This window comes from Pogonomyrmex barbatus, unplaced genomic scaffold (assembly GCF_055798465.1).
Source record: "Pogonomyrmex barbatus isolate J1 unplaced genomic scaffold, ASM5579846v1 scaffold10, whole genome shotgun sequence".
Lineage (NCBI taxonomy): Eukaryota > Metazoa > Arthropoda > Insecta > Hymenoptera > Formicidae > Pogonomyrmex > Pogonomyrmex barbatus.
Window position 1 is genome coordinate 6622382 of NW_028297099.1, and position 25129 is coordinate 6647510.

At 28.3% G+C, this 25129-nt stretch overlaps 2 protein-coding genes, 1 long non-coding RNA gene and 4 pseudogenes across 5 annotated transcripts; 6 read left to right on the top strand and 1 right to left on the bottom strand.

Annotated features, from left to right (window-relative positions):
• Positions 1-389: 389 nt before the first annotated feature.
• Positions 390-1240, top strand: LOC112552821 (uncharacterized). Its single transcript, XR_016141455.1, has 4 exons — positions 390-652; positions 766-893; positions 1018-1129; positions 1212-1240. It is a non-coding gene; the product is annotated as an uncharacterized LOC112552821 (long non-coding RNA).
• On the top strand, positions 1221-5661 carry LOC105429686 (DNA repair endonuclease XPF mei-9). Its single transcript, XM_025218951.2, has 10 exons — positions 1221-1362; positions 1452-1649; positions 1733-1912; positions 2053-3232; positions 3325-3636; positions 3712-3930; positions 4009-4182; positions 4259-4399; positions 4514-4714; positions 4815-5661. Exons 2-10 carry the CDS (start codon positions 1582-1584, stop codon positions 4971-4973), a joined length of 2634 nt encoding a protein of 877 aa, XP_025074736.2. The 5' UTR covers positions 1221-1362; positions 1452-1581; the 3' UTR covers positions 4974-5661.
• LOC105429687 (zinc finger protein 277) lies at positions 5131-7371 on the bottom strand. Its single transcript, XM_011642822.3, has 9 exons — positions 7183-7371; positions 6878-7066; positions 6619-6796; positions 6340-6542; positions 6054-6216; positions 5778-5993; positions 5550-5692; positions 5384-5485; positions 5131-5311 (listed from the first exon to the last, which is right to left on the bottom strand). Coding segments are annotated over exons 1-9 (1209 nt in total). The 5' UTR covers positions 7185-7371; the 3' UTR covers positions 5131-5298.
• Positions 7372-7417: 46 nt separating this feature from the next.
• On the top strand, positions 7418-10952 carry LOC105429771 (cytochrome P450 9e2 pseudogene; annotated as a pseudogene). Its single transcript, XR_016141454.1, has 2 exons — positions 7418-10131; positions 10457-10952. The product of XR_016141454.1 is annotated as a cytochrome P450 9e2 pseudogene (transcript).
• A 157-nt stretch (positions 10953-11109) lies between these two features.
• On the top strand, positions 11110-15051 carry LOC148937896 (cytochrome P450 9e2 pseudogene; annotated as a pseudogene).
• Positions 15052-17954: 2903 nt separating this feature from the next.
• LOC105429688 (cytochrome P450 9e2 pseudogene) lies at positions 17955-20758 on the top strand (annotated as a pseudogene). Its single transcript, XR_016141452.1, has 2 exons — positions 17955-19705; positions 20001-20758. The product of XR_016141452.1 is annotated as a cytochrome P450 9e2 pseudogene (transcript).
• A 132-nt stretch (positions 20759-20890) lies between these two features.
• Positions 20891-25058, top strand: LOC105429689 (cytochrome P450 9e2 pseudogene; annotated as a pseudogene).
• Positions 25059-25129: the final 71 nt, after the last annotated feature.

The following is a 25129-nucleotide window of genomic DNA, read 5'->3' on the forward strand; positions in this document are numbered from 1 at the left end:
TTTAAATTATCTTTATGATCAATCATCAATTATTAAAATTTGAGTTTTATTTCTGTGATCTTTATATTTTGATTATCTTATTTTCAATAATCTGATCTATATATGATGCTTCACAATCACTACAATTAATTAAGAAAATTATTATTAAGTAGCACCAAGATTTTTCGAGTTAAATGTTTTTATAACACATTTTCTATACAAATCTAAAATATTTTTAAAATAAATTTCCGAAAAACTTAAACAAGTCTTTAAATAAGTCTTAAATAAGTTCAAAATAATTTCGAACATTTTGAAAACGTTCTAGAATTTACGATAATGTTTTACTACTTTTAAAAATCGTTTTGAAATTTTGAAAGGCTTGGCGCCATTTTTCTGATCAGCTGATGCAGCCGACAAATCACGAATCGCGAAGTTCGTGAATGTCGCGTGAATGTTCCGCCGGCATCATCTAAATACAATTCATATATAATTGTATATATGTAATTTTACGTATTTTATGTAATGCATATATAAGTGAGACTCGATTGTGTAACTAGACGATCGTTTTAGCATTCATGCAAAACGTTGATATCCATCGGTGTCGTCGCCGCCGTTCACCGATAGCATTGTTATACGCCGTATTATGAAGGCAACGCTTATTATTGCAGCGCTGGTACGATCAGGTTACGCTTCTGTCTAATGCGGAAATGCTTCTGCGAGAGATCTCCTTCAAAATCTGAATCTCGTGAGATTTCTGCATAAAGTTGCTCTCTGTTGAACTTTTAGATAACCTATTACGCATTAGCGTTGGATGAGGAATTATTGCATTACGTTAGCGACGATGTACCTGGTGGCTCATATAAGTATTACAGTTTGACGTATGACGGTCACATTAAGATACGGTTGATATCACTGTGAGTGGAAGTTAAATTATGTCATGATCATTAACGTCTTTTACATTGTTGTCCAATATGTAATAGATAAAATATCTTTTTCTTCGTTACAATGTACAATATGATTTATTTCCTTTTAGAACAGGAGATGCTGATTTGTATGCATCACAAACTATAAGCAAGCCGACATATGAGCCAGACCATTATTGTCTGCAATCTACAACTTGTGGAGAAGATATTATTTTTATACCTAAGAGGTATATCGTAACTTGCATTTTTTTTCTAAATTTATTTTATTATTTTTTTAATATTTTAATTCTTTAATATTTTGATATACAGCTTCAAACGGCCTGTGAGCATTGGTGTTTATGGCCATCCATCTCATGAAATTAGTAAATATACTCTATTGGTATCCGAAATACTGATCGAAGGTGATACTGTACCTTACGATCAAGCATCAGGAGGCACTTACAAAGATCGGGATAGTAGAGTAAGTCATGCTGTATCAGTTATTATGTAAAGTTGTCTTTCTTATTTCATCTGGTAAGCATCTTGTTCATTTGTGTTCATTTATTTTAGAAAGCACATATCTTGTTTCTTGCTCACCTGCGACATCTCTTGGATTTTTTGTTTGGATTATTGTTTTGAATGTTAGAACAATTAAGAAATTTAGAAAACTAGTTGAAAACTAGTCAACTAGTCAACAAACATGTTAGAATATGAAAATCAAATCTTCCTTGAAATTCTTCAGGAAGATGGATTAGTTATTACAGCCAAGTAAGTATATCTTCTTTCATTTTATTTTTATATATATATCTCATGTGAAAATATATAATCTTATTATTTATTGGAAAATATAGGGGTCTTGGTATAGAAACTGTTTTTGCAAATGTGATAAAAGCTTACTCGGACCCAGGCAATCTAGTTATAGTCCTGGGAACCAATGATCATGATGAGCATTACTTTATTGATTTACTAAAGAGTTATGGAACAAGTACATTACCGCGTGTAATCAATGCCGAATGTTCTTCTAATGATAGGTAAAATGGAAAAGTATCATAGTTTTACATATGCATTTATGACATTAATAAATAAATTTTTTTGTGAAATAAATTTAAAAAATTATCACATTTTAACATTATCATTTTTTACATTTAATAAAAGTTATTAAATATAATAGGGAAACAATGTATTTGGAGGGTGGAGTGTTTTTTATATCCGGTCGTATTTTGGTGGTAGATCTGTTAAAAAACAGAGTTCCATTACATCTAGTCACTGGTATTCTTGTATATAGAGCTCATAATATTTTGAATGCTTATCAAGAGGCATTTGCGTTGCGTCTATACAGACAAAATAACAAAACTGGATTTATCAAAGCATTCACAAATTCATCACTGGCCTTCACAGTTGGATATTCACAAGTAGAACGAGTCATGAAAACTCTGTTTGTGAAAAAATTATATTTATGGCCGCGCTTTCACACAACGGTTAATAATTGTTTATCTAAACATGAACCCGAAGTTATAGAACTACATGTGCAGCTCACACCAAAAATGCAGAGCATTCAAACTACTTTGCTTGATATTATGAATTATACTGTGAAAGAATTAAAGAGACTCAATAAATATTTAGATTTAGATGAATTGACTGTGGAGAATGCAATAGCAAAGAAGTTTCACAAGCAATTACATTTACAAATAGATCCAATCTGGCATCAGCTTAGTACAACAACCAAACAATTGTTTTCTGATTTAAAAACATTACGTTCTCTTGTCATATCTTTAACATATGAAGATTCCGTTTCATTTTATGCCATGTTAAATCGTTTACGGACTATGGAATATGCTATGAAAGCCGGTGGTTGGATAATGTTAGATGAATTCGAGAATTTGTTTAAATATGCCAAAAGCAGAGTTTATACAGATAAGAATGACTTGAAACTGGAATCAAACCCAAAATGGGAAGCTTTATCTGAAGTTTTAACTGAGATTCAAGAACAGAAACACCAAAAAAAAGATTATGAAAATATTGATAAAGTTCTCATTTTAGTACATGACAACAATATATGTCGCCAATTAAAGAATTATTTAACTATGGGAGCAAAACAATATTTACTTTATGAAGCTTTAAAAAAATTATCGCATAATAAGGAACAGAAGACAAATGGAGATAGTGGAAAGAATGCAAAAGATAAACAACCAACATCTGAAAGTAATACAGACGAAGAAACGCAAGAGATTCCAGATACTTACATACTCACTTTATCGCAAAAATGTACGAAAGAGCAAGAAGAAAATCAACCCAGCACTTCATCCAAACAAGATGTAAAACATCAGACATTATTTGAAGAATGTTCGCAAGTAATTTAAAATTATATTGAAATAATATTGAAATATTTGTGTACTTAGAAAAAAGAATGTTTTTTTTATTAATTTTATTCTCTGATTTCAAGATTGCAGAATTGGATTTAAGTAAAGAGATTTATGCAGCATCCGCACCTATCGTTTTCATACAGGCCATAAAGAAAGGGGGAGATCCGATGGCTTTACAACGAACATTAACTGAACATATGCCAAACAATATTATTTTGTACATTGCCGATATTGGTACCGTGAGACAACTAGAGATATATCAGAATAATAATCCGTCATTAAATCTGAAAATATATTTTTTGATTTATGGTGGGTCGGTGGAAGAACAAGAATATCTGACTTCTTTACGACGAGAAAAAGAAGCATTTCATTCTTTGATAAATACAAAAACTGTGAGTATATATAATTTTAGAATAAAAACAATACTATTGAATAGTTATATTACTCTAATTTTTATTGTATCATAGACTATGGTGATACCAGAAGATCAAGATGGAAAATCAGAAGATTGTCTGGCTTTTGCAATTCAATCAAATAATACAGATCAGGATAATACGCGTAAAGGTGGAATGCAATCTGAAGCCAAAGTAATTCCAAAAGTTATTGTTGATATGAGGGAATTCAGAAGTGAATTACCAGCTATTTTATATACACGTGGCATAACAATCGAACCAGTGACATTAGTAGTAAGTAAAATGTATATGAAATTTATTAATATAAAAGACTGTTACTTCTAATTATACTTATTTATGGTGTTATTACAGGTGGGTGACTATATTCTAACATCAGAAATATGCGTTGAGAGGAAAAGCATATCTGACTTGATTGGTTCTTTATTTTCTGGAAGATTGTATAATCAAGCAGTTTCTATGACAAGACATTATGCTAAACCCATGCTCCTTATAGAATTTGATCAGAATAAACCATTCAGTTTTCAAGTAGCTAATTTAAAAAAATATAAATATATCAATTTTATTTTATATAACAGATACTTACTATATCTGTTGGTTTTAGGGCAATTATTATGTTAGTAGAGATTTTAAACATACTGATATCACAGCAAAATTACAATTGCTAACACTTCATTTTCCTAAATTAAAAATTATATGGTCCCCTAATCCACATGCTACGGCACAGTTATTTGAGGAACTAAAGGTAAAAGGAACAAATTTATACATATATATTTTTTTATAATATACTTCTTACATAATATAATAATTTTACACATTCACACTCATATTTAAATATTTAAATTTTGTATACTTATAGCAAGGACGAGACCAGCCTGATTCAAATATAGCTGCTAAAATTGGAGCAGATGAAGATACAGAAAATAAACAAATTATGATGGAAAAATACAATCCTCACATCCAAGATTTTGTAGCTAAGTTGCCAGGTGTAAATTCGAAAAATTTACGTTTTCTATTAAATAAAGGAAAGTCATTAGATCATCTTATCACATTGTCACAAGTAAGTGAATGACAATTAAGAGACAATATATTTTTATAATTTTCTTTTACAATACTTATAGATAAAAATACTAAAGATGAATAATCTTGATAATGTTTAGGAAGAACTAAAAGAAATACTTGGAAATCAAAATGATGCAGAATTGTTATATAAAGCTCTACATGAAAAATATTTACCAACAGGTGAAGGCTCGTCATCAGGCAAAGGTGTTTCTAAGGTACGTGGTAAAAAACTTTTTACCAGAGCAAATAAAAAATAATATGTGGATAACATATATACTAATAAATGTTAATGCAACATTTGAATTATTAGTAACTAATGTTATTATGAAACATATTTTGTAAAATATTAAATATATTATATATCATTATATCATCGACGATAGAATTAAAAAAAAATGTAAAAAACAATATAGATTAATAGATTAATAGATTAATTTATTATGTAATAATAGCATAAATATGTAATACAATCTTCATATATACAAGTAATATTACAAATAATATTTCGTAAGACAATAGAACAAAAAATTATTTCTTAGTAAAATATCAGATGAAGTCTAGCTTTTATTAATAGAAATTCATTCATAGATTATACCTGCAATTTTTTGAATGTATTATTTATTCATTATAAATTATAATTAATATATCTTTTCTCAATATCACTTACATTGCTTCAGTAATATTTTCAATGTCACTTTCTTCATCACTATTAGTAGTTGCATCAAGATTGTATAAAAATGAGTCATTTTCAGACATAGGAAAATAATATCTGGAAGAAACAAACATTTAACATTATTCTGTTTTATATAAATAAATTTAATAATTATACTTACTCTGGCTGATCCCAAACTTTTTGTGTAGCAATTTTATAATGTTGTTGATTCTTCATGTGCTCTAAAACATTGTCTGATTCTGTTTCACAGAAAATACATCGTTGTAATTGAATTTGTCTTTTTATATAATTAACTACTTTAACCTATAATATGGCATAATACAAACAATTAATTATTAAAAATATATTATGAAACATGAGTGATAGTGATTACATGACAATTCTTTACCTTTTGATAAAAAGTCAGGTTTTTAGCAGTGTCTTCGAAATCAAAACTATGTTTCTCTTTCATATGTCTGAGAATACAGGTAAATTCGTTATTGCTATAATTACAAAATAGACATAATATTCCGATAGATTCGTCATTCCAGTCAGACCACGAACTTTCTTCATCTTCATTTTCGCTATTGCCATCTCCCACATCAGGATATGTTTCCAAATTATCCTGAAAAATCAAGAAATATCAGTACTGAAGTATTAATTTTTATCTCAAATTGCATATTACCTGTCTTTGTTTCCAAGTTCTTTCTGGCTCAAGATAATTATTTATATAAAATTTATCATATGTTTTATTATAAGGATTTATGCATTTGTGGAATTTTTTTCGCATATGTTCCTTTAATACCATACGATCTTTGAATATTTTCTCACAATAAATACATATTAAACTGAAAAAAAGTAACATAGATTATAAAATTATATAATTATATATAGATATTATAAATAATCTTAATATTATTAGAATACAAGTAAATTCAATCGAGAAATAAGTCATTTTTCAAATGTAATACTTTTCAATATTATTCTGAATTTTGTCCAAAAGCTCATCAATAAACACCAAATTTTCTGGCTTGCCGAGGTAAAGATTGTGCTTCTGATAAAGGTGTTTTATGTATGCAATACGTGATCCACAAAATTCAGTACGGCAAAACATACAGCCACGCTTAAAATTAGTATCTGCTCGCTCAGCTTCTTGTTGTGCCAATGTCCATTCCTTGAAATAAATATAAATCATTACAGGAAGTTATTATAAATTACACATTTGTTAGTTATTTCATTAAAATACATACCAGTTTAGCACGATGTATCTCATCTCTTAAAGTTTTATCTTCCAGCAGGCAATCGGAGAGCAAGAAATAATTTTCATCTTTACTTGGCTGTCCATCTGGTGTACAATTCATTAGCAATGTGCTACAATAAGTCGTCACTGGTGCTTCCTTGAATTTTATGCTCCAGTAATGTACATAACTAAAATTATAAAAATTATCATATCTTTAAATTGCAAGGATAATGAATATAGTAACCAATGGAGTTAAAAATTGATCAAACCTCCTCAAACTGGCTATTTTCCAAACATCAGCTATAACAAGGCGATGAACCTTAAATAAGTGCGAGAGAAAATCTGTTTCATTTGTCGGAAGGACAAATGTGCAATCGCATAATAAACATTTTGTATCGCATGGATTGTCATCTAAACCAACAAACTGAGACTTGTACATTGCGCATACTCTGTGAGACCTGAGTTTAATTTAGAAAAAATTTCGTATTATAATTATTTCTGTTAAGCAACAAAATAATTGATATTATATTTTGCCAAATGCAGTTTACTATAATCTTTGCAGTAGTAAATTTACATTTCAAAATCTTCGAAATATTTCAACACGTAATCACGTTAATGTCGAGAAATATTCCCACACAGCACGAGACATTCTCAGATATTTTCGAGAAAAATCTCGATAAATTTATATGCTTCTTTTTCTCTTTTTTTACTCTTTGGACGAAGAGAAATCTAGGAGCAACTATCCTAACCTTTTCTTAACACTGTCGAAATCGCCGTACACTATCGCCATCAATGTCTATAAATAAACTTGGAACTTTTAGGTTACATCTATCTTGCGATATTATCGATAAAACAGATGTGATGTGTGTCAATGTTAAATCCATTCATAAAATTATATAATTCAAAACAAATAAATATTCAAACAAATTTGTGTTTATTCTAAAGGAGTCTAATGGAACATTTATAACGTTTGCTTAAAACATTTTTTGTATTAAAAAATATATAATAAAATGCTGCCGATAAATATGTTCAAATAAGATTTGATAAGATTTGATTGAAAAAATAGATATCATATTTATGATAGCAGACAATTCATAATTATTAAAATTGTTATTATTATTATATACAAAAATTTAGAAAATTTAAAAAAATTTAAATAATAAACACTTTGCCACTTTTTAATAGACTTAAATTTTAATTATTATAAATAATTGTAATGTAATAAGTATGTTTGTGTTCGCTTTTTCTCTTTCCGCATTTATATACTTGAGTAGCTGAGTTCGGGAAATACAATCAAATAATTCATCAATGTTATGATGTTGATTTAAATTCAAGGAGCTAACAATAAAGATCAATAATCACTAAATGTTCACTAATTGCTTTATTCCGCTGAACGATCATTTGTTGACACACCTACTTTAACAAGAAGGGCACAGTTCAGAATATAATAGAATTTTTCATTCAACTAGCGATTAGTTAAATGATTAAGGTCGTCAAGAAAGAACAATTTAATGCAATTTTGTAATTTTTCTACCAAATTACTATTAACTAAATCATAAATCACATTAAGTAAAAATAAATAAATAAATAACGTGATATATATATAATTGAAAATGATAAATAAATCGTCTCCGGTAAAAATTCAGAATCTTGATTTTAAAATCCAACCATTTAAATCAGAAACATCTAATTACGTAATCGACGACGATTCAAAAAACATTTTGTAAAGACTTATGTAAGACATGAGGAATCAGAGAACATAGTATATTAAAGATATAGCGCCAGAGTCGACCAACAGTCGACTGATAGCTTTTAACGTGCAATATTATATCTTCCTATCATTATTAAATGTGATTAAAAAAACATTCAATCTAACTCCCAAAAAATACAAAAGTTGATTAGCTTTTTCACAAAATTATATGGTATTTTGATTCAGCGAAATAATAGTGACAGATATATTATAAAATGATATATATAATTATTCTGTCAGCGATAGTGGGTGTCCTAGGTGTTTATTATTATTTTTTCAAAAATTTGAATTACTTTAAAAAATATGGCATATTTTATAAGCCACCTCTTCCTATACTGGGAAATATGGGACCACTAATTTTTCGTCTCAAATCATCAGCCGAACTTGCTAAGGAGTTCTACAATCTGCATTCTGAAGCGAAATATGTCGGTGTATTTGATATTCCGACTCGTCCAGTTATAATGGTGCGTGATCTCGAACTTATTAAATCCATTACGTTAAAACACTTTGATACGTTCCCGGATCATCGAAACGTCGTGGATGGGAGGCAAGATCCATTATTTGGGACAAATCTCTTTTCTATTCGTGGAGACACGTGGCGACAAACACGATCTATATTAACTCCAGCCTTTACATCCAGCAAAATGAAAAGTATGTTCAAGTTAATGTCAGAATGCGGTGGTGATTTCAGCACTTTCTTGGCGCAATTACCACCAGAACAGAGAATGATGCAAATGAGAGATGTCTTTACTAGATATACTAACGACGTGATTGCCACTTGTGCTTTTGGAATTAGCGTTGATTCCATGAAAAATCCAAACAACGAATTCTACGTATATGGCAAAGAGGCGACCGCACTCACTATTGTAGCTTTAATAAAAGTATACATATTCAGAAGCTTGCCTTGGCTGGCGCGATTAATAAATTTAAGACTCATCCGCCAAGAAGTGGCAGATTTCTTTCGAGATCTTTTGGAAAATATTATAAAAACTAGGGATGAGAATGGTATTGTTCGGCCTGATATGTTGCAATTGATGATGGAAAATAGGGATAAAGAAGGGAAGATAGAATTGTCTATCGAAGATATGGTATCACAAGCGTTTGTCTTTTTCTTTGGTTCGATAGTATTTCATCGTTAACGTGTTTTGCTGCTTATGAAATAGCTGTAAATCAGGATGTACAAAAAAAACTTCAAAACGAAATCGATCAAACTTTGAAAGAAAACAATGGACAAGTACTTTACGAAGCTGTTAATACCATGGAATATTTAGATGCTGTGATTTGTGAAGCTCTTCGAATGTATCCGAGTCTTGCCATATTAGACAGAGTATGCGTAAATGATTTCGAGTTACCACCAGCATTACCAGGAATGAAACCTTTTACTATAAAGAAAGGATACGACGTATGGATATCAGTTTATGGACTTCATTATGATCCTCAATATTTCGAAGAGCCGGAAAAGTTTGATCCCGAGCGATTTCTTGGTGAGAAGAGGAAAAACAGTCTCAATTGCGGAGCCTATCTTCCTTTTGGCCTTGGTCCCAGAATGTGCATAGGTAATAGATTTGCATTGCTAAAGATGAAAATTTTACTTTTTCATCTACTAGCCCGCTGCAATTTGAAAGTCTGTGAAAAGACATTGATACCGCTCAAACTGGCTAAAGATGGCATTCTTACGAAACCTGAAGGTGATATATGGTTGAATGTGGAACCAAGGGAACATATGCATGACACCCTTGCAGCTTTGGATTGAAGCAATGGAACACGTCAGATGTAAGAAAATTAATTTCAATTAATTTATTTTTTATTACGTTTTCATAAATTAATAGTACAAGTCATTTCCGTATTTTCTTTCAAGTTACTAGTAAGAAAAAATAATTTCATATATAAAATTATTAAATTTTAAAATTTAAAAAATAATGTGACTTAATCATACGATTTAAAATGAAAATTTTATATTTCATTCTTAATATAATACAAGAAAATAATCTTTCGGGAAATTGAAAATCTGTGTTAAATATACTATATTACAATTACTATATTACTATATTACAACTATATTACAATTTTATATAATTCAGTATTATTTAAATTTCAGGTTGGAAAATTGCAGAAAGTGGAAGACAATGAAGTTATAATGAGGAAATGTTTATTTATGTTATCGCAAATTTAAAAATTAAGAACGTTATTTTATCAGGAATATTTTGTCGAATCATTTTATCATTTTATCTCTTATTTTTTTAAGAAAAGAGCATGACAAAGAAAATTAAACTTTATTTCTTACATTGTATTGCTATCCGCTTCATAACATAAATTTTCTTTTCATGATAATTGTACAATTGTTAAGTAGTAATTTGTTGTATTTTTCCACTATAGTATATATCTTTTTAAATTTTTGTAAAAAGATTTTTATAACTTATATTGAGAAGCTTCATGGAATGAAGATAAAAGACATTTTTAAAAAATTAATAAGACACGTAATTACACAACTGTATAATAAAATTTTGTTATACGTGTGAAGTAGAAAAATGTTATAAATAAAATAAATTAAAATGTTATAAATAAAATAAATAAAATGACATTATAACAGAGAAGATTATAAGGATTTATTAATTATCAGATATTACTTTTATATAGAACATTGTTTTAACGATTTATTAATATATATATGTATATATATATATATATATATATATATATATATATATATATAGAATACATATTTTTGAATTACTTTTAAATTTGCCTTGTATGCTATTTGTTTTTACTGAATCGACATATAAAAATAATTTGATGCGTTACGTCATTTGAGCAGCAGAAAAGAATGATATTTTTACATCAGAAATATTTGTAGTAAATTAAATATTATTATTTTAATTCTTATATATCTCTAAAAACACGGTGAAAAAAGATATAAAGTAGAACAAATTTATATCATTTCTTATTTTGCATTATCATTATGAATCAAATCCAATTTTTATTTATTATATAAATAAATGTACAATTATTACATTAAGTTTAATAATCGCATATATCCTGTCACTATATTTTTTCTATTTTTAGGAATATTTTCTTGGTTTTTTTATATAGATATAGAAATTTATTGTTAATTAGAAAAATTTCAAAAAAATTATTCAGATATGTTGATTACATAACCATACAATACAAATTAAAACTACGTAAATTACGTAAAACTACGTAAATTAAATTCTTGTTAGTTAAATTTTTCATAATACACACGATTATAAGGTTAATTATAAGAATAATTATACTAAATTTTATTGACAATTATAAGTTTAATGTTAGTTTTTGATATCAAATCTTTTTACGTGTCTTATTAATTTGTTAAAAATGTCTTTTATCTTCATTCCATGAAGCTTCACTCAATAAAAGTTATAAAAATCTTTTTACAAAAATTTAAAAAGATATATACTATAGTGGATATACTATAGTGGAAAATAATAAAATGATTCATTCACTATTTAATATCATCGATGAGATATTATTAAAGACCATTATCCTAGACAAATTTTCATGATCATGAAAAAGGCTTGGGAAGATAAATGAAGAATATCGTCATTTCCGATTATTGATATAAATTTATCTGATATTGATATAAATTTATCTAATCTGATAAATATATGATAGAATATGATATGTTTATTTGAAAACGCGTTTATAAAAACAAAATACGATGCAGAAACTGAAAAGTTACTTGATGAATAGATATATCGATGATATTAATTTATTTTTATTATTATTATTCTGATACTTGGTAGACAAGTACATATATTTACAAGTTGTTCATGTTTAATTTTATTAAAATTTTATTAAAATTGCACTTTTATAGTTATTATTTTTGTTTGATTATCTGCAAAGGTTATGTAAAATAGTAAACAAAATTTTAATTCTACTGAAGTATATATGATATTATAGGAGTATAAGTCTGCCCACTCATTTAAGATACATTTGTGTTATAAATAATTATGAACTCAGCAATTTAGAATTCAAATATTTGTATAAGTATATAAATACACTTATAATATTTTTATGAATATTTATATAAAATAAATAAATTTATATTTATCTATGTGAATATGAATAATAAATATTAAATTCATGATTATTTATAACACAAATGTTTTATTAATACGTGCATACTTAAACTTTGATAATATCATATATATTATCGCAAAATTAAAATTTCTTTTAATAGTATATCATCCTTATAGACATCAAGAATAAATATAATGCGATAAATACAACGTTAAATAAAATTGAATATGAACAAGATAAAACAAATATATATGTTTCTTTACTTAAAAAACATTACTATTTTCGTAAGCGATCACGAATCGGAAAATATATTAGAACGATCGAGCCAGAACATAAACGCCAATAGCTACTCTCAAACGTAACATTGTATCTTATTATATCTTTCTTAATAACACGAAATAGAAGTATTCAAGCTAATTGCCAACGAATACAAAAGTTGATTTCACTTTCCACAAAATTATAAAGTGTATTTTGATTCAGAGGAATAACGGTGACAGATACACATTAACATGATATATATAATTGCTTTGTCAGTGATAGCGGGTGTTCTAGGTGTATATTATTATTTTTCCAAAGATATGAATTATTTTAAAAAACATGACATATAAAAAACATGACATATTGTATAAGCCACCACTTCCTATACTGGGAAATATGGGACCATCAATTTTTGGTCTCAAATCGACAGCCGAACTTATTAAGGAATTTTACGATTTGAATTCTGAAGCGAAATATGTCTGGTGTATTTGATATGCCGACTACTCCAGTTATATTGGTGCGTGATCCCGAGCTTATTAAATCCATTACATTAAGGCATTCTGATGCATTCCTGGATCATCGAAGCTTCGTGGACGAAACGCAAGATCCAATATTTGGTAAAAATCTTTTCTCTATTCGCGGCGAGAAGTGGCGACAGGTACGAGCTTTATTGAGCCCAGCCTTCACGTCTAGCAACATGAAAAATATGTTTAAGTTAATATCAGAACGCGGTGCCAATTTCAGCACTTTCTTGGCGCAATTACCATCAGAACAAAGGATGGTGCAAATGAAAGATGTTTTGCTAGATATACGAATGACGTAATTGCTACTTGTGCCTTTAGCGTCAATGTTGATTCAATGAGAAATCCAAAGAACAAAGTCTATGTATACGGCAAAGAAGTGACCACATTCAATAGTGTAACCTTATTAAAATTATACATATACAAAAACTTGCCTTGGCTGGCGCGATTAATAAATTTAAGATTGATTCGTCAGAAAGCGGCAAACTTCTTCCGAGATCTTCTGGAAGCCACCATAAAAGCTAGGGATGAGAATTATTCGGCCTGATATGTTGCAGTTGATGATGGAAAATAGAGGTAAAGGAGATAAGGCACAACTGGTCATTGAAGATATGGTAGCACAAGCGTTTATCTTTTTCTTTGGTGGTTTCGATAGTACTTCATCGTTAATGTGTTTTGCTGCTCATGAAATCGCTATAAATCAGGATATACAAAAAAAATGAGATCGACCGAATCTTGGAAGAAAACGACAGACAAGTATTTTATGAAGCTGTTAATGCTATGGAATATTTAGATGCTGTGATCTGCGAAGCTCTACGAATGTATCCGGTTATTCCGCAAATGGACAGATTATGTATAAAAAATTTCGAGTTACCGCCGGCATTACCAGGAAAGAAATCTTTTTACTATTAAGAAAGAATGTGGCATATGGATACCAATTTATTCACTTCATCATGATCCTAAATATTTCGAAGAGCCGGAAAAGTTTGATCCCCAGCGATTTCTTGGTGAAAAGAGGAAAAACAGTCTTGCGGTGCCTATTTTCCTTTCGGCCTTGGTCCCTTGGCAGAATGTGCATAGATAACAGATTCGCATTGATAGAGAGAAAGATTTTATTTTTTCATTTGCTAGCTCGTTGCAATTTGAAAGTTGCCAGAAGACACTGATACCGATCAAGCTCACAGATGGTTTTCTATTGAAGCCTAAAGGTGGTTTTTGGTTAAACGTGGAATCAAGAAAAAATATGCATCACACCATTGTAACTAATTTAAGTAATTAAGTAATTACGCTAAGTTAAGTAATTACGTAATTGAGTAAGCATGCATTAGATGTAAGAAAATTGATTTTATTTAATTTATTTCTTATTATTTTTTGATAAATTAAATACAAGTCATTTCCGTACAAATTTTCCGTACAGATTTTAAATTACTAATAAGGAAAAAATAAATTTATAAATTCTCAAATTTATTAAAATTTATTAAATTTATTAAAATTTAAGAATATTTGATGCTTGATTTTACAATTAAAAATCAAAATTTTATAATTAAGTATGTTTTTAATATAGTACAAGAAAATAAACTTTCTAAAAATTGAAAATCTTAAATATAACTATATTATTTATAATTTGTGTATTAAATGAAACTTTACGGATTGAAAATAAAAACTTTTAAATAATTGCTAAGAAAATAATTACATAACTGTACAATAGAAAATAAAATATAGGTATAAATACAAAGTACAAAAACGTTACATAAAAATGTTACATAAGAAAAGATTATAAGGATTATTTATAAGATAGAACATTATTTTAACCACTTATTAATATGTATATGAAATATATACTTTTAAATATCCCTTATTTACTATTTGTTTTCATCGAATTTATCCAAAAATAAGTTGATGATATTATGTTACTTTTATGAAATCCTTCACATCTCAAATAGAAAGATAAATATTGTTTATCGCAACACGATTAATTATCAACAAGATTAATTATCGTATCTCAATATGTGATATATCGATTTTGCTCGTAGACATTTTAATAATATAATTCTCTATATTATATATATTTCCTCAATATATTATATATTTGATATATATTATATGTTTTATATATATATATATATAAAAAACATATCATTTATATATAAATATATATATATATATATTTATATTATTTTATTTTATTTTAATATCTAAATAATAATATCATATTTATGCACATATTATATTTTTTCATATGTATATATTTCTTTTAAGTTCAGTTTAATTCCATAAACAATATAATATTTATAACCATTTATCGGTGATAGCTCTCTGGATCTCTGTTAACATCTCTGTAGATTTAAAAGATTTAAATTTTTTTCAAAAATTTAATTTTTTTTCGTGGAACATAGAATACAATAAAACGAGTTGTGACCCATTATTAAGGAATGGAAAGTGACGTTTATCAGTTGTTAATTTATAGTTGAATTTATTAAGTCAATGTATGATATACATTCTAATGTCAAGTACGTCGATATGTATAATTTGATTACACACTTATGGTGAATGGCGAGCTTAATAAATTCATTATGTTAAAATATTCCGATATATGAACCAGCAAATTTCGTCGGTGAAACTCATTTGAATTCATTTTTCGGCAAAAATCTTGTTATCTTTTGTGATAAAAGATGACGGAAGATGTGATTTTGAAATGATGTGATATTGAAATCGATCATATCTAATAAAAGGAAAAATATGTTTAAACTGTTGTCAAAGTGTGATATCAATTTTAGTAAGTATATGTAGCATAATTGCCACCGAAGAAGAGGGAAATGAACGTAAAAAATATTTTTACAAGACTTACAAATGATGTAATCACTAATACCTGCGTTTTTGGCATAAATATAAACTCCATAAAAAATCTAAATAATGAATTCTACGTGTACGACAAAGAAGTAATTGTCTTCAACAGTCTACTTTTCTTAAAATTCTATATTTAGAAGTTTACTTTGGCTGGCACGAATACTTAAGAAATTTTTTTGTGAAAAAATTTGTTCCGAGGTTTTTTTGAAATTACTATGAAAATTAGAGAAGACAAAATTATCATTTAACCAGACATATTGCAATTGATGAAAAGATAAAGATGGCAAGGCGGATTTAACTGTCAACGATAGCGTCAGTAACACAGGCGCGTGTTTACTTTTTTCTTTAGAGGCTTTGATAGTAACTTGATATTAATGTATTTTGCTATTCACGAAATTATAATGAATCAGAATGTACAAAAAAATCTTTAAAAAGAAATTAGTTAAATTTGGAAAGTTAGTGAACAACTGTCTTATGAAGTGTCTTATGAACTGTCTCATGCAATTAATTGCATGAAATATTTCGATGCAATAATTAATGAGGTTATCAGAATGTATTTAACTGTTTAATATTACACAGATTATGTGTCAAAAATTTTGAATTATCTCTGAAATCACCAAAAATGAAGCTCTTTATTATAGGCTACATTTTATTTGGACGCTCACTACAAGCTATCATTCTAACTTTATCATTCACCATATGTCAAAGGAAGACAGAACAATGCTTACAATACTTGAACGCTCAAATGAAACACAGGCATGAAGAAAAGACAAAACATACGAATATCGATTTATAGATCTTATTTTGATGATACTTAAAAAAACTAGAAGAAATTGATCTTGAGCAAATGACAGAGAAAACATATTTTAAATTATGGAGCTTATCTTCCCTTCTGGACCGGAAAACACATAAGCAACAGATTTGCTGAAAATGAAAGTTTTGCTATTTCATCTGCTAGCACGTTGCGAATGGAAAACTTACAATAAACATCACTCAAGAGCGCTAAAGATGGCTTCAATATGAATGATGCTTTTTGCTTAAGTGTGGAATCAAAGAAAAAGGCATATCATACTCTTGCAATTAATCTTGTCAATAAAACACGCTAAGTGTAAAAAAATATTATTAAATCTTTGCATCTTAACAATTTAGAATTAAAAGACATTTTAATACAGAAAAGAATATTTCACTTCTTTATTGATTAATTAGACGCGCGTAACGCGCACGTTATATATTTTTTTAAACAAAAGGAATAAAAATTAAAATGATACTGTTACACCATTAATATTTTGATATATTCAACACACACAATTATCAAAACAATCTTTGCAATGACAGCCTTTCTTCTTATTAATGCGTCAAATATTAACTTCGAGATTAATTACGTCGTGTATTTCAGTTGATATATACGGTGTCGCTTTTGTTACAGTCGATAATGTAAGTAGTTATACAAGGAATAAAAGCAATAATTATATTAAATTTGATCGATTTAACTATAAGCTTAGCGCTAGTTTCTAATATCAAATATGTATAATTTTTTTACATAATATATAATATTATGTCACACACCAAAATTTTTTATATTTTGCAGACAAATATAAGAATTATTACATTAGATTTTTCTGACAACCATACATTAATATTTTATAATTTACCAACCAAATTGCTATTAACCGATATCCATTAACAGTAAATAAAAAAATATATAACACAGTAAATATAATTGAAAATAATAAATAAATCGTGACTGGCAAATTTAATATCCTCTATTTTGATTTTAAAAAGTCACATTGATAACAGCGAGAATATTTACGAAGCTTGTTCAAATCAATAAAGAGAAACGTCCATTACCTCCATTAGCATTAACTATACTTGTGTAAGCGATGACGAATCAGAGTATATATAGTGCAGTTCAGAGAAATTGCGCCACAGCATCAACAGTAAGTCGCCAGCTGTCAAGGTGTAACGACGTATCTTGATATCATTGCTAGTAACACGATAAAAATAATCAAACTAATTGCCAAAGATACAAAAGTTTATTTTATTTTTAACAAAATTACATCGTGCATTTTGATAAAGTGGAATAATAATAGTGATATTAACATGATATACGTAATTGCTTTGTCGATAATAGCGGGAGCTCTAGGTTTTTATTATTATTTCTTCAAAGGTTTGAATTACTTTAAAAAACATGGCATAGTGCATATTCCACCTCTTCCTATACTGGGAAATATGGCACCAGGAATTCTTCATCGCAAGCCGGTAGCCGAACACATTACGGAAATTTACAATCTGCATTCTGAAGCGAAATACATCGGCATGTATGATTTGTTATGTGCTCCAATTATATTGCTACGAGATCTCGAGCTTATTAAATCCATTACGTTGAAACACTTTGATATGTTCCCGGATCATCGCGGCTTGGTAGAAGATGAAACGCAAGATCCATTATTTGGTAAAAATCTTTTCTTTCTTCGCGGAGAGAAGTGGCGACAGGTACGAGCTTTACTGAGCCCAGCCTTCACGTCTAGCAAAATGAAAAATATGTTCAAATTAATGTCAGAGTGCGGTGCCGATTTCGGCACGTTTTTGGCGCAATTGCCACCAGAACAGAGGATGATGCAAATGAAAGATGCCTTTAATAGGTATACTAACGACGTGATTGCCACTTGCGCTTTTGGCATCAATGTAGATTCTATGAGAAATCCAAAGAACGAATTTTACGTGTATGGAAAAGAGGCGACTACTTTCGACAATATTGCCTTCGTATTAAAAATATGCACATTCAGGCTCTTACCTTGGCTGGCGCGATTAATAAAATTGAGATTGATTCGTCAGAAAGTAGCAGACTTCTTCCGAGATCTTGTGAAAATCACCATAAAAACTAGGGACGAGAAGCATATTGTTCGGCCTGATATGTTGCAATTGATGATGGAAAATAGGGATAAAGAAGGGAAGATAGAATTGTCTATCGAAGATATGGTAGCACAAGCGTTTATCTTTTTCTTCGGTGGCTTTGAGACTACTTCAACGTTAATGTCTTTCGTTGCTCATGAAATCGCTGTAAATCAGGATGTACAAGTAAAACTTCAAAATGAGATCGATCGGGTCTTGGAAGAAAATAATGGACAAGTACTTTACGAAGCTGTTAACGCTATGGAATATTTAGACGCTGTGATCTGCGAAGCTCTTCGAATGTATCCGGTTCTTGTGGTAGTAGACAGAGTATGCGTAAAAGATTTCGAGTTACCGCCGTCATTACCAGGATTGAAACCTTTTACTATAAAGAAAGGACAGAGTGCATGGATACCGATTTACGCACTTCATCACGATCCTAAATATTTCGAAGAGCCGGAAAAGTTTGATCCCGAACGATTTCTTGGCGAGAAGAGGAAGGATAGTCTCAATTGCGGAGCCTACCTTCCTTTTGGCCTTGGTCCCAGAATGTGTATAGGTAACAGATTCGCATTGCTGGAGACGAAGGTTTTGCTTTTTCATCTATTAGCCCGTTGCAATTTAAAAACCTGCGAGAAGACACCGATACCAATTAAACTCGGTAAAGGTGGCTTCACTATAATGCCTGAAGGTGGTTTCTGGCTGAATGTGGAACCAAGGAACAATACGCATCGCTCTCTTGCAACTAATTCAATCAGTTGAACACATTAGACGTAAGAAAATTGATTTGCTTTATTTGATTTTTTATCTTTAATTAAATTTAAAAATAGACATTATCTCATTGTATTTCATTACATTTTTTCACTGTTATTAACTAATACGTTAATAAGAAGAAAATAATTTTATATCCGTAAAATTGCTGAATTTATTTATTCATACGTTTTAAAATCATAATTTCATACTTAAGTTCTTAATATTTTATATGGAAATAATTTTTATAAAAATCGAAAGTCTTTGTCTAAAATATGTTTTGGTTTTTATATAATTTGATGTTATTTAAATTTTTAGGTAAGAAGAAAACAACAAAAGCATAAAGAAACAGAACATTTTCTTGTAAATTTTTGGATAAGGAAATGTTTACGTTATTTCAAATTTAGAATATAAGGATATCATTCTATCAGGGATATTTTGCGAATTTTATTATCTTATCTTTATTATCTTATGCTTCTAAGAAAATTGCCAAAAAAAATATGACGTCAAGCAGTAATTGGCAGATTATATTTTATTTCTTATCTGTACCGCTATCTATGCTATTTGCTTTGTAATGTAACCTTTTTTTTATAATATTTGTATTTATTATTATTATTTGTTCAATTATTATTAAGCGCAATAATTTTTTGTATTTTTCTTATGATATTTTGTTTTAAAAAAATATTTTTATAACTTTTATATTGAGTAAAGATTTTTATAGACTAAAGATAGAAATGCTTCGAAAATATTATTAAGATAAGTAATTACATAACTATATAATAAAAATTAAAAGTTTATTTACATAGAAAATGTAAAAACAATACATTATAAACAATGACATTATAATAGAATGCATTTATATATCTATGTGTGTGTGTGTATGTATAAAATATATGTATAAAATATACTTTTACATTATCTTTGAATGTATGTACGCTTTCTGTTTGATTACGCTTGTTTCATCGAATTGATCGTCTAAAAATTATGATATAAAACATGTCGCAGTAAATCATCATAATTTGATGTAAAATTGTATTAATTCATGAAAAATTTAATAAATATATTGCACAATGAAACTGAATTTATAAAATTAAATTCTTGTTAGTTAAATTTTAATTATATAATTATAAGAATAATAATTATATCAATTAATTGATACCTACAATTTTGACGCTAACTTTTAATAAAATTTTTTGTTAATTTAACTTCAATATTATTTTATATAATAAAATTTTTTATATTTTATATGTCGATACAAGTATACTAGTTATGTAAGATTCTTCCGACAACGAAATAATATAAATTAATATTAATTCTTTATAATAAAATCTTTATATTTTTATAAGATTCTTTTCTTATTTCAAAAAATTAAAAATTCTGACATTAATTTTTTATATCAACTCTTTTGCAAAAATAATAAAATGATTTATTTACTGATATCACCGACGAAAACTATTAAAGATCATTGACCTAGATATATTTTCATGACAAAGAGGCCTTAGAAATCCGAAGAAAATTGCATAATATCGATTACTATTAAGTATTGATATAAATTTATTCAATCTAGTGATTATATGATATATTTATTCGGAAACACATTGACAAGAAGAAGAATTATAAACAGAAACTTGAAGAACTTGATAAATAGATAAAATTACTTGATAAATAGATATCTCAATAGATATATCAATAATTTAATTATACACATTTCCTATCAGCAAAACTGATTTTTCTTGTCACAGATTAAAATTGTATTATTTGAACAAAATTAAATTGAATTAAAATTACAAAAGGAAAAAATATGACATCAGCTTTACAAGCTTCTAAATTATTTTCTGTGCAAAAAGTCTTTTATCTCCATACTAGCATTGAGATACTATTAAAAACAGACGATTTTATGGGAATTTGCATAGTCACAAACAATTGTTAAAAGTTTGAACAATTAGCCTACAATATAATATTAATTGATAAATTTATTATTCCGATATTTTTAGACCAATATATTTACAACATGCACCCGTTTAATTTAATTAAAATTACTTTTCTATGGTTATCATTTTTGCTTAATTATCTTAATTATATATTAAGGTGATGTATAACTAATGTTGCCATCCATCCTCTTTTCCCCTGAATTCATGACACTGTCTTCTTTTTTAGAGCATCCAGGGATATTCGGATGGATTCTTTGAAAGCGTCCGAGATAATTATAAGTGTTTAAGAAATCTTCTAAATATTTTGTTTTGATTCTTCTCGCATTACTCCGCATTACCACAAATAGCACAGATATCGCATAAAAGAGTTAAATTTGTTAATTTTAATACCTAATAAAACTTAAATTAAACCTATAATAAAACTTTTTATTTTAAATCAAAATAGTCTGTGTTTATTTATTTTCCAGTTCAAATTTCTCTTTGCTCTGAATACTAATGAACAAATTAGATGTGAAATAATAATTTATTTATTGTTATAATCAATTTCATTAATTTAAGCACATTTTTGTACACGTTCGGGGAGGGGGGAGGGGTTGTAACCGAAAAATTCCAGTGTTTTTGACTTGTAAGTCCTAATTTTGAAAATTTTAATATGGCAACCTTATGTATAACAGTAAAAAAAAATTTAATTCTGTAGCAATATATACAATATTATAGTAAGTCTGCACACTTATTTATAAAGCATTTGTCTTATAAATAATCATAAATTTAATAATTTATTATCCGAACTCTATCTATGTAGACATATAAGTATATATATAGTTGTAATATAATATTATATAACATTAAATATATATATAAATATTCATATAAACATATGAATAATGAATTATTAAACTCATGATTATTTATGTTCATGATACGTTCTGTAAATAAAAATGCAAATTTAAACTGCGATATCATATACATGGATGCAAAATTAAAATTTCCATTATAATTATATACTACTTTGTAAATAATCAAGTATAAAAATAATAATCATATGCAGAATAAAGGCAATTTTAAATAAAATTAAATATTAACAAGATGAAAAAATTACAAATACATATATTCAATTGAAAAATATTTCTACTTGTAAGCAATGACGAATCAGGTAGTATATTAAAGCAATCATGCCAAAATATAAACAGTCGAACATCAGCTATTAGCAATATGTAACATCGCATCTCTACTAATAACACAATAAATAAAATTTTCCAAGTTAATTGCAAAAAGTGCAAAAGTTGATTTTAAATTCTATGAAATATACAGAGTGTATTTTGATTCGGGAGCATAACGGTGATAAATATATTAATATGATATATATAATCGTTTTGTCGATAATAGCGAGTGTTCTAAGTTTTTATTATTATTTCTTCAAAGATCTGAATTACTTTAAAAAACATGGTATATTATATAAACCACCTCTTCCTATACTGGGAAATATGGGACCATCAATTTTTGGTCTCAAATCGTCAGCCGAACTTATTAAGGAATTTTACGATTTGAATTCTGAAGCGAAATATGTCGGTGTATTTGATATGCCGACTACTCCAATGATAGTGGTGCGTGATCCCGAGCTTATTAAATCCATTACGATAAAATACTTTGATACGTTCCCGGATCATCAGAGCATCTTGGCAGATGAAACGATGGAAGATCCATTATTTGGCAAAAATCTTATATTTCTCCATGGAGAGAAATGGCGGCAGATACGATCCTTATTGAGCCCAGCCTTCACGTCTAGCCAAATGAAAAGTATGTTCAAGTTAATGTCAGAGTATGCTGCTGATTTCAGCACTTTCTTGGCGCAATTGCCGTCACAGCAAAACAAGGTACAAATGAAAGATGTCTTTAGTAGGTATACTAACGACGTGATTGCTACTTGTGCTTTTGGAATCATCGTTGATTCCATGAGAAATCCAAATAACGAATTCTACGTACACGGCAAAGAGGCGACGGTTTTCAACGCTATGGTTTTAAAATTATGCATATACAGATTTTTGCCTTGGCTGGCGCGATTAATAAAATTGAGATTGATTCATCAGAAAGTAACAGACTTCTTCCGAGATCTTGTGGAAATCACCATAAAAACTAGGAACGAGAAACATATTGTTCGGCCTGATATGTTGCAATTGATGATGGAAAATAGGGATAAAGAAGGGAAGATAGAATTGTCTGTCGAAGATATGGTAGCACAAGCGTTTATCTTTTTCTTCGCTGGCTTTGAGACTACTTCAACGTTAATGTCTTTCGTTGCTCATGAAATCGCTGTAAATCAGGATGTACAAGTAAAACTTCAAAATGAGATCGATCGGGTCTTGGAAGAAAATAATGGACAAGTACTTTACGAAGCTGTTAACGCTATGGAATATTTAGACGCTGTGATCTGCGAAGCTCTTCGAATGTATCCGATTCTTGTGGCAGTAAACAGAGTATGCGTAAAAGATTTCGAGTTACCGCCGTCATTACCAGGATTGAAACCTTTTACTATAAAGAAAGGACAGAGTGCATGGATACCGATTTACGCACTTCATCACGATCCTAAATATTTCGAAGAGCCGGAAAAGTTTGATCCCGAACGATTTCTTGGTAAGAAAAGGAAAGACAGTCTCAATTGCGGAGCTTATCTTCCTTTCGGTCTTGGTCCCAGAATGTGCATAGGTAATAGATTCGCATTGCTAGAGACGAAGGTTTTGCTTTTTCATCTACTAGCCCGTTGCAATTTAAAAATCTGCGAGAAGACATCGATACCGATTAAACTCACTAAAAGTTGTTTTACTTTAGTGCCTGAAGGTGGTTTTTGGTTGAATGTGGAACCAAGAAAAAATATGCATTACACCATTGCAGCTAATTTAAGTAATTAAGTAATTACGCTAATTTAATTATGTAATTAAGTAAGAATGCGTTAGATGTGAGAAAATTGATTTTATTTAATTCATTTCTTATTATTTTAGTCATTTTCAGTATAGTACATTTTTAAATCACTAATAAGGAAAAAATAAATTCATATTTTCAAATTTATTAAAATTTAAGAATATGCGACGCTTGATCTTATAAATAAAATTTCATAAATAAGTATGTTTTTAATATAGTACAAGAAAATAATTTTTCTAAAAATCGAAAATCCTGAGTGTAATTATATTATTATAATTATATTATTATATATCTTAACTTGTATATTGAGTGAAGCTTTACGGAATGAAAGTAAAAACTTTTTTAAATAATTACTAAGACAAGTAATTGGCTATACATAGCTATACGACAGAAAATAAAATATAAATACAAAGAACAAGAACGTTACATAAGAGAAGATTATAAAAATTAATTATTTACAAGATAAAACATTGTATTAACAATTTATTGATGTTCATATGTATATGAAATATATACTTTTATTAATATACTTTTGAATTTGTCTTATTTGCTATTTATTTTCATTGAATTTATCTAAAAATAACTTGATACAGGAGATCC

Coding starts and splice junctions, on each gene's coding strand:
- LOC105429687 (XM_011642822.3), bottom strand. Junction 6,543..6,618: donor AGATACATCGTGCTAAACTG/GTATGTATTTTA, acceptor ATTTATTTCAAG/GAATGGACATTGGCACAACA. Junction 5,693..5,777: donor ACCTGACTTTTTATCAAAAG/GTAAAGAATTGT, acceptor GCCATATTATAG/GTTAAAGTAGTTAATTATAT.
- LOC105429686 (XM_025218951.2), top strand. CDS start 1,582: ATGTTAGAATATGAAAATCAAATCTTCCTTGAAATTCTTCAGGAAGAT. Junction 3,233..3,324: donor TATTTGAAGAATGTTCGCAA/GTAATTTAAAAT, acceptor TCTGATTTCAAG/ATTGCAGAATTGGATTTAAG. Junction 3,931..4,008: donor TCGAACCAGTGACATTAGTA/GTAAGTAAAATG, acceptor GTGTTATTACAG/GTGGGTGACTATATTCTAAC.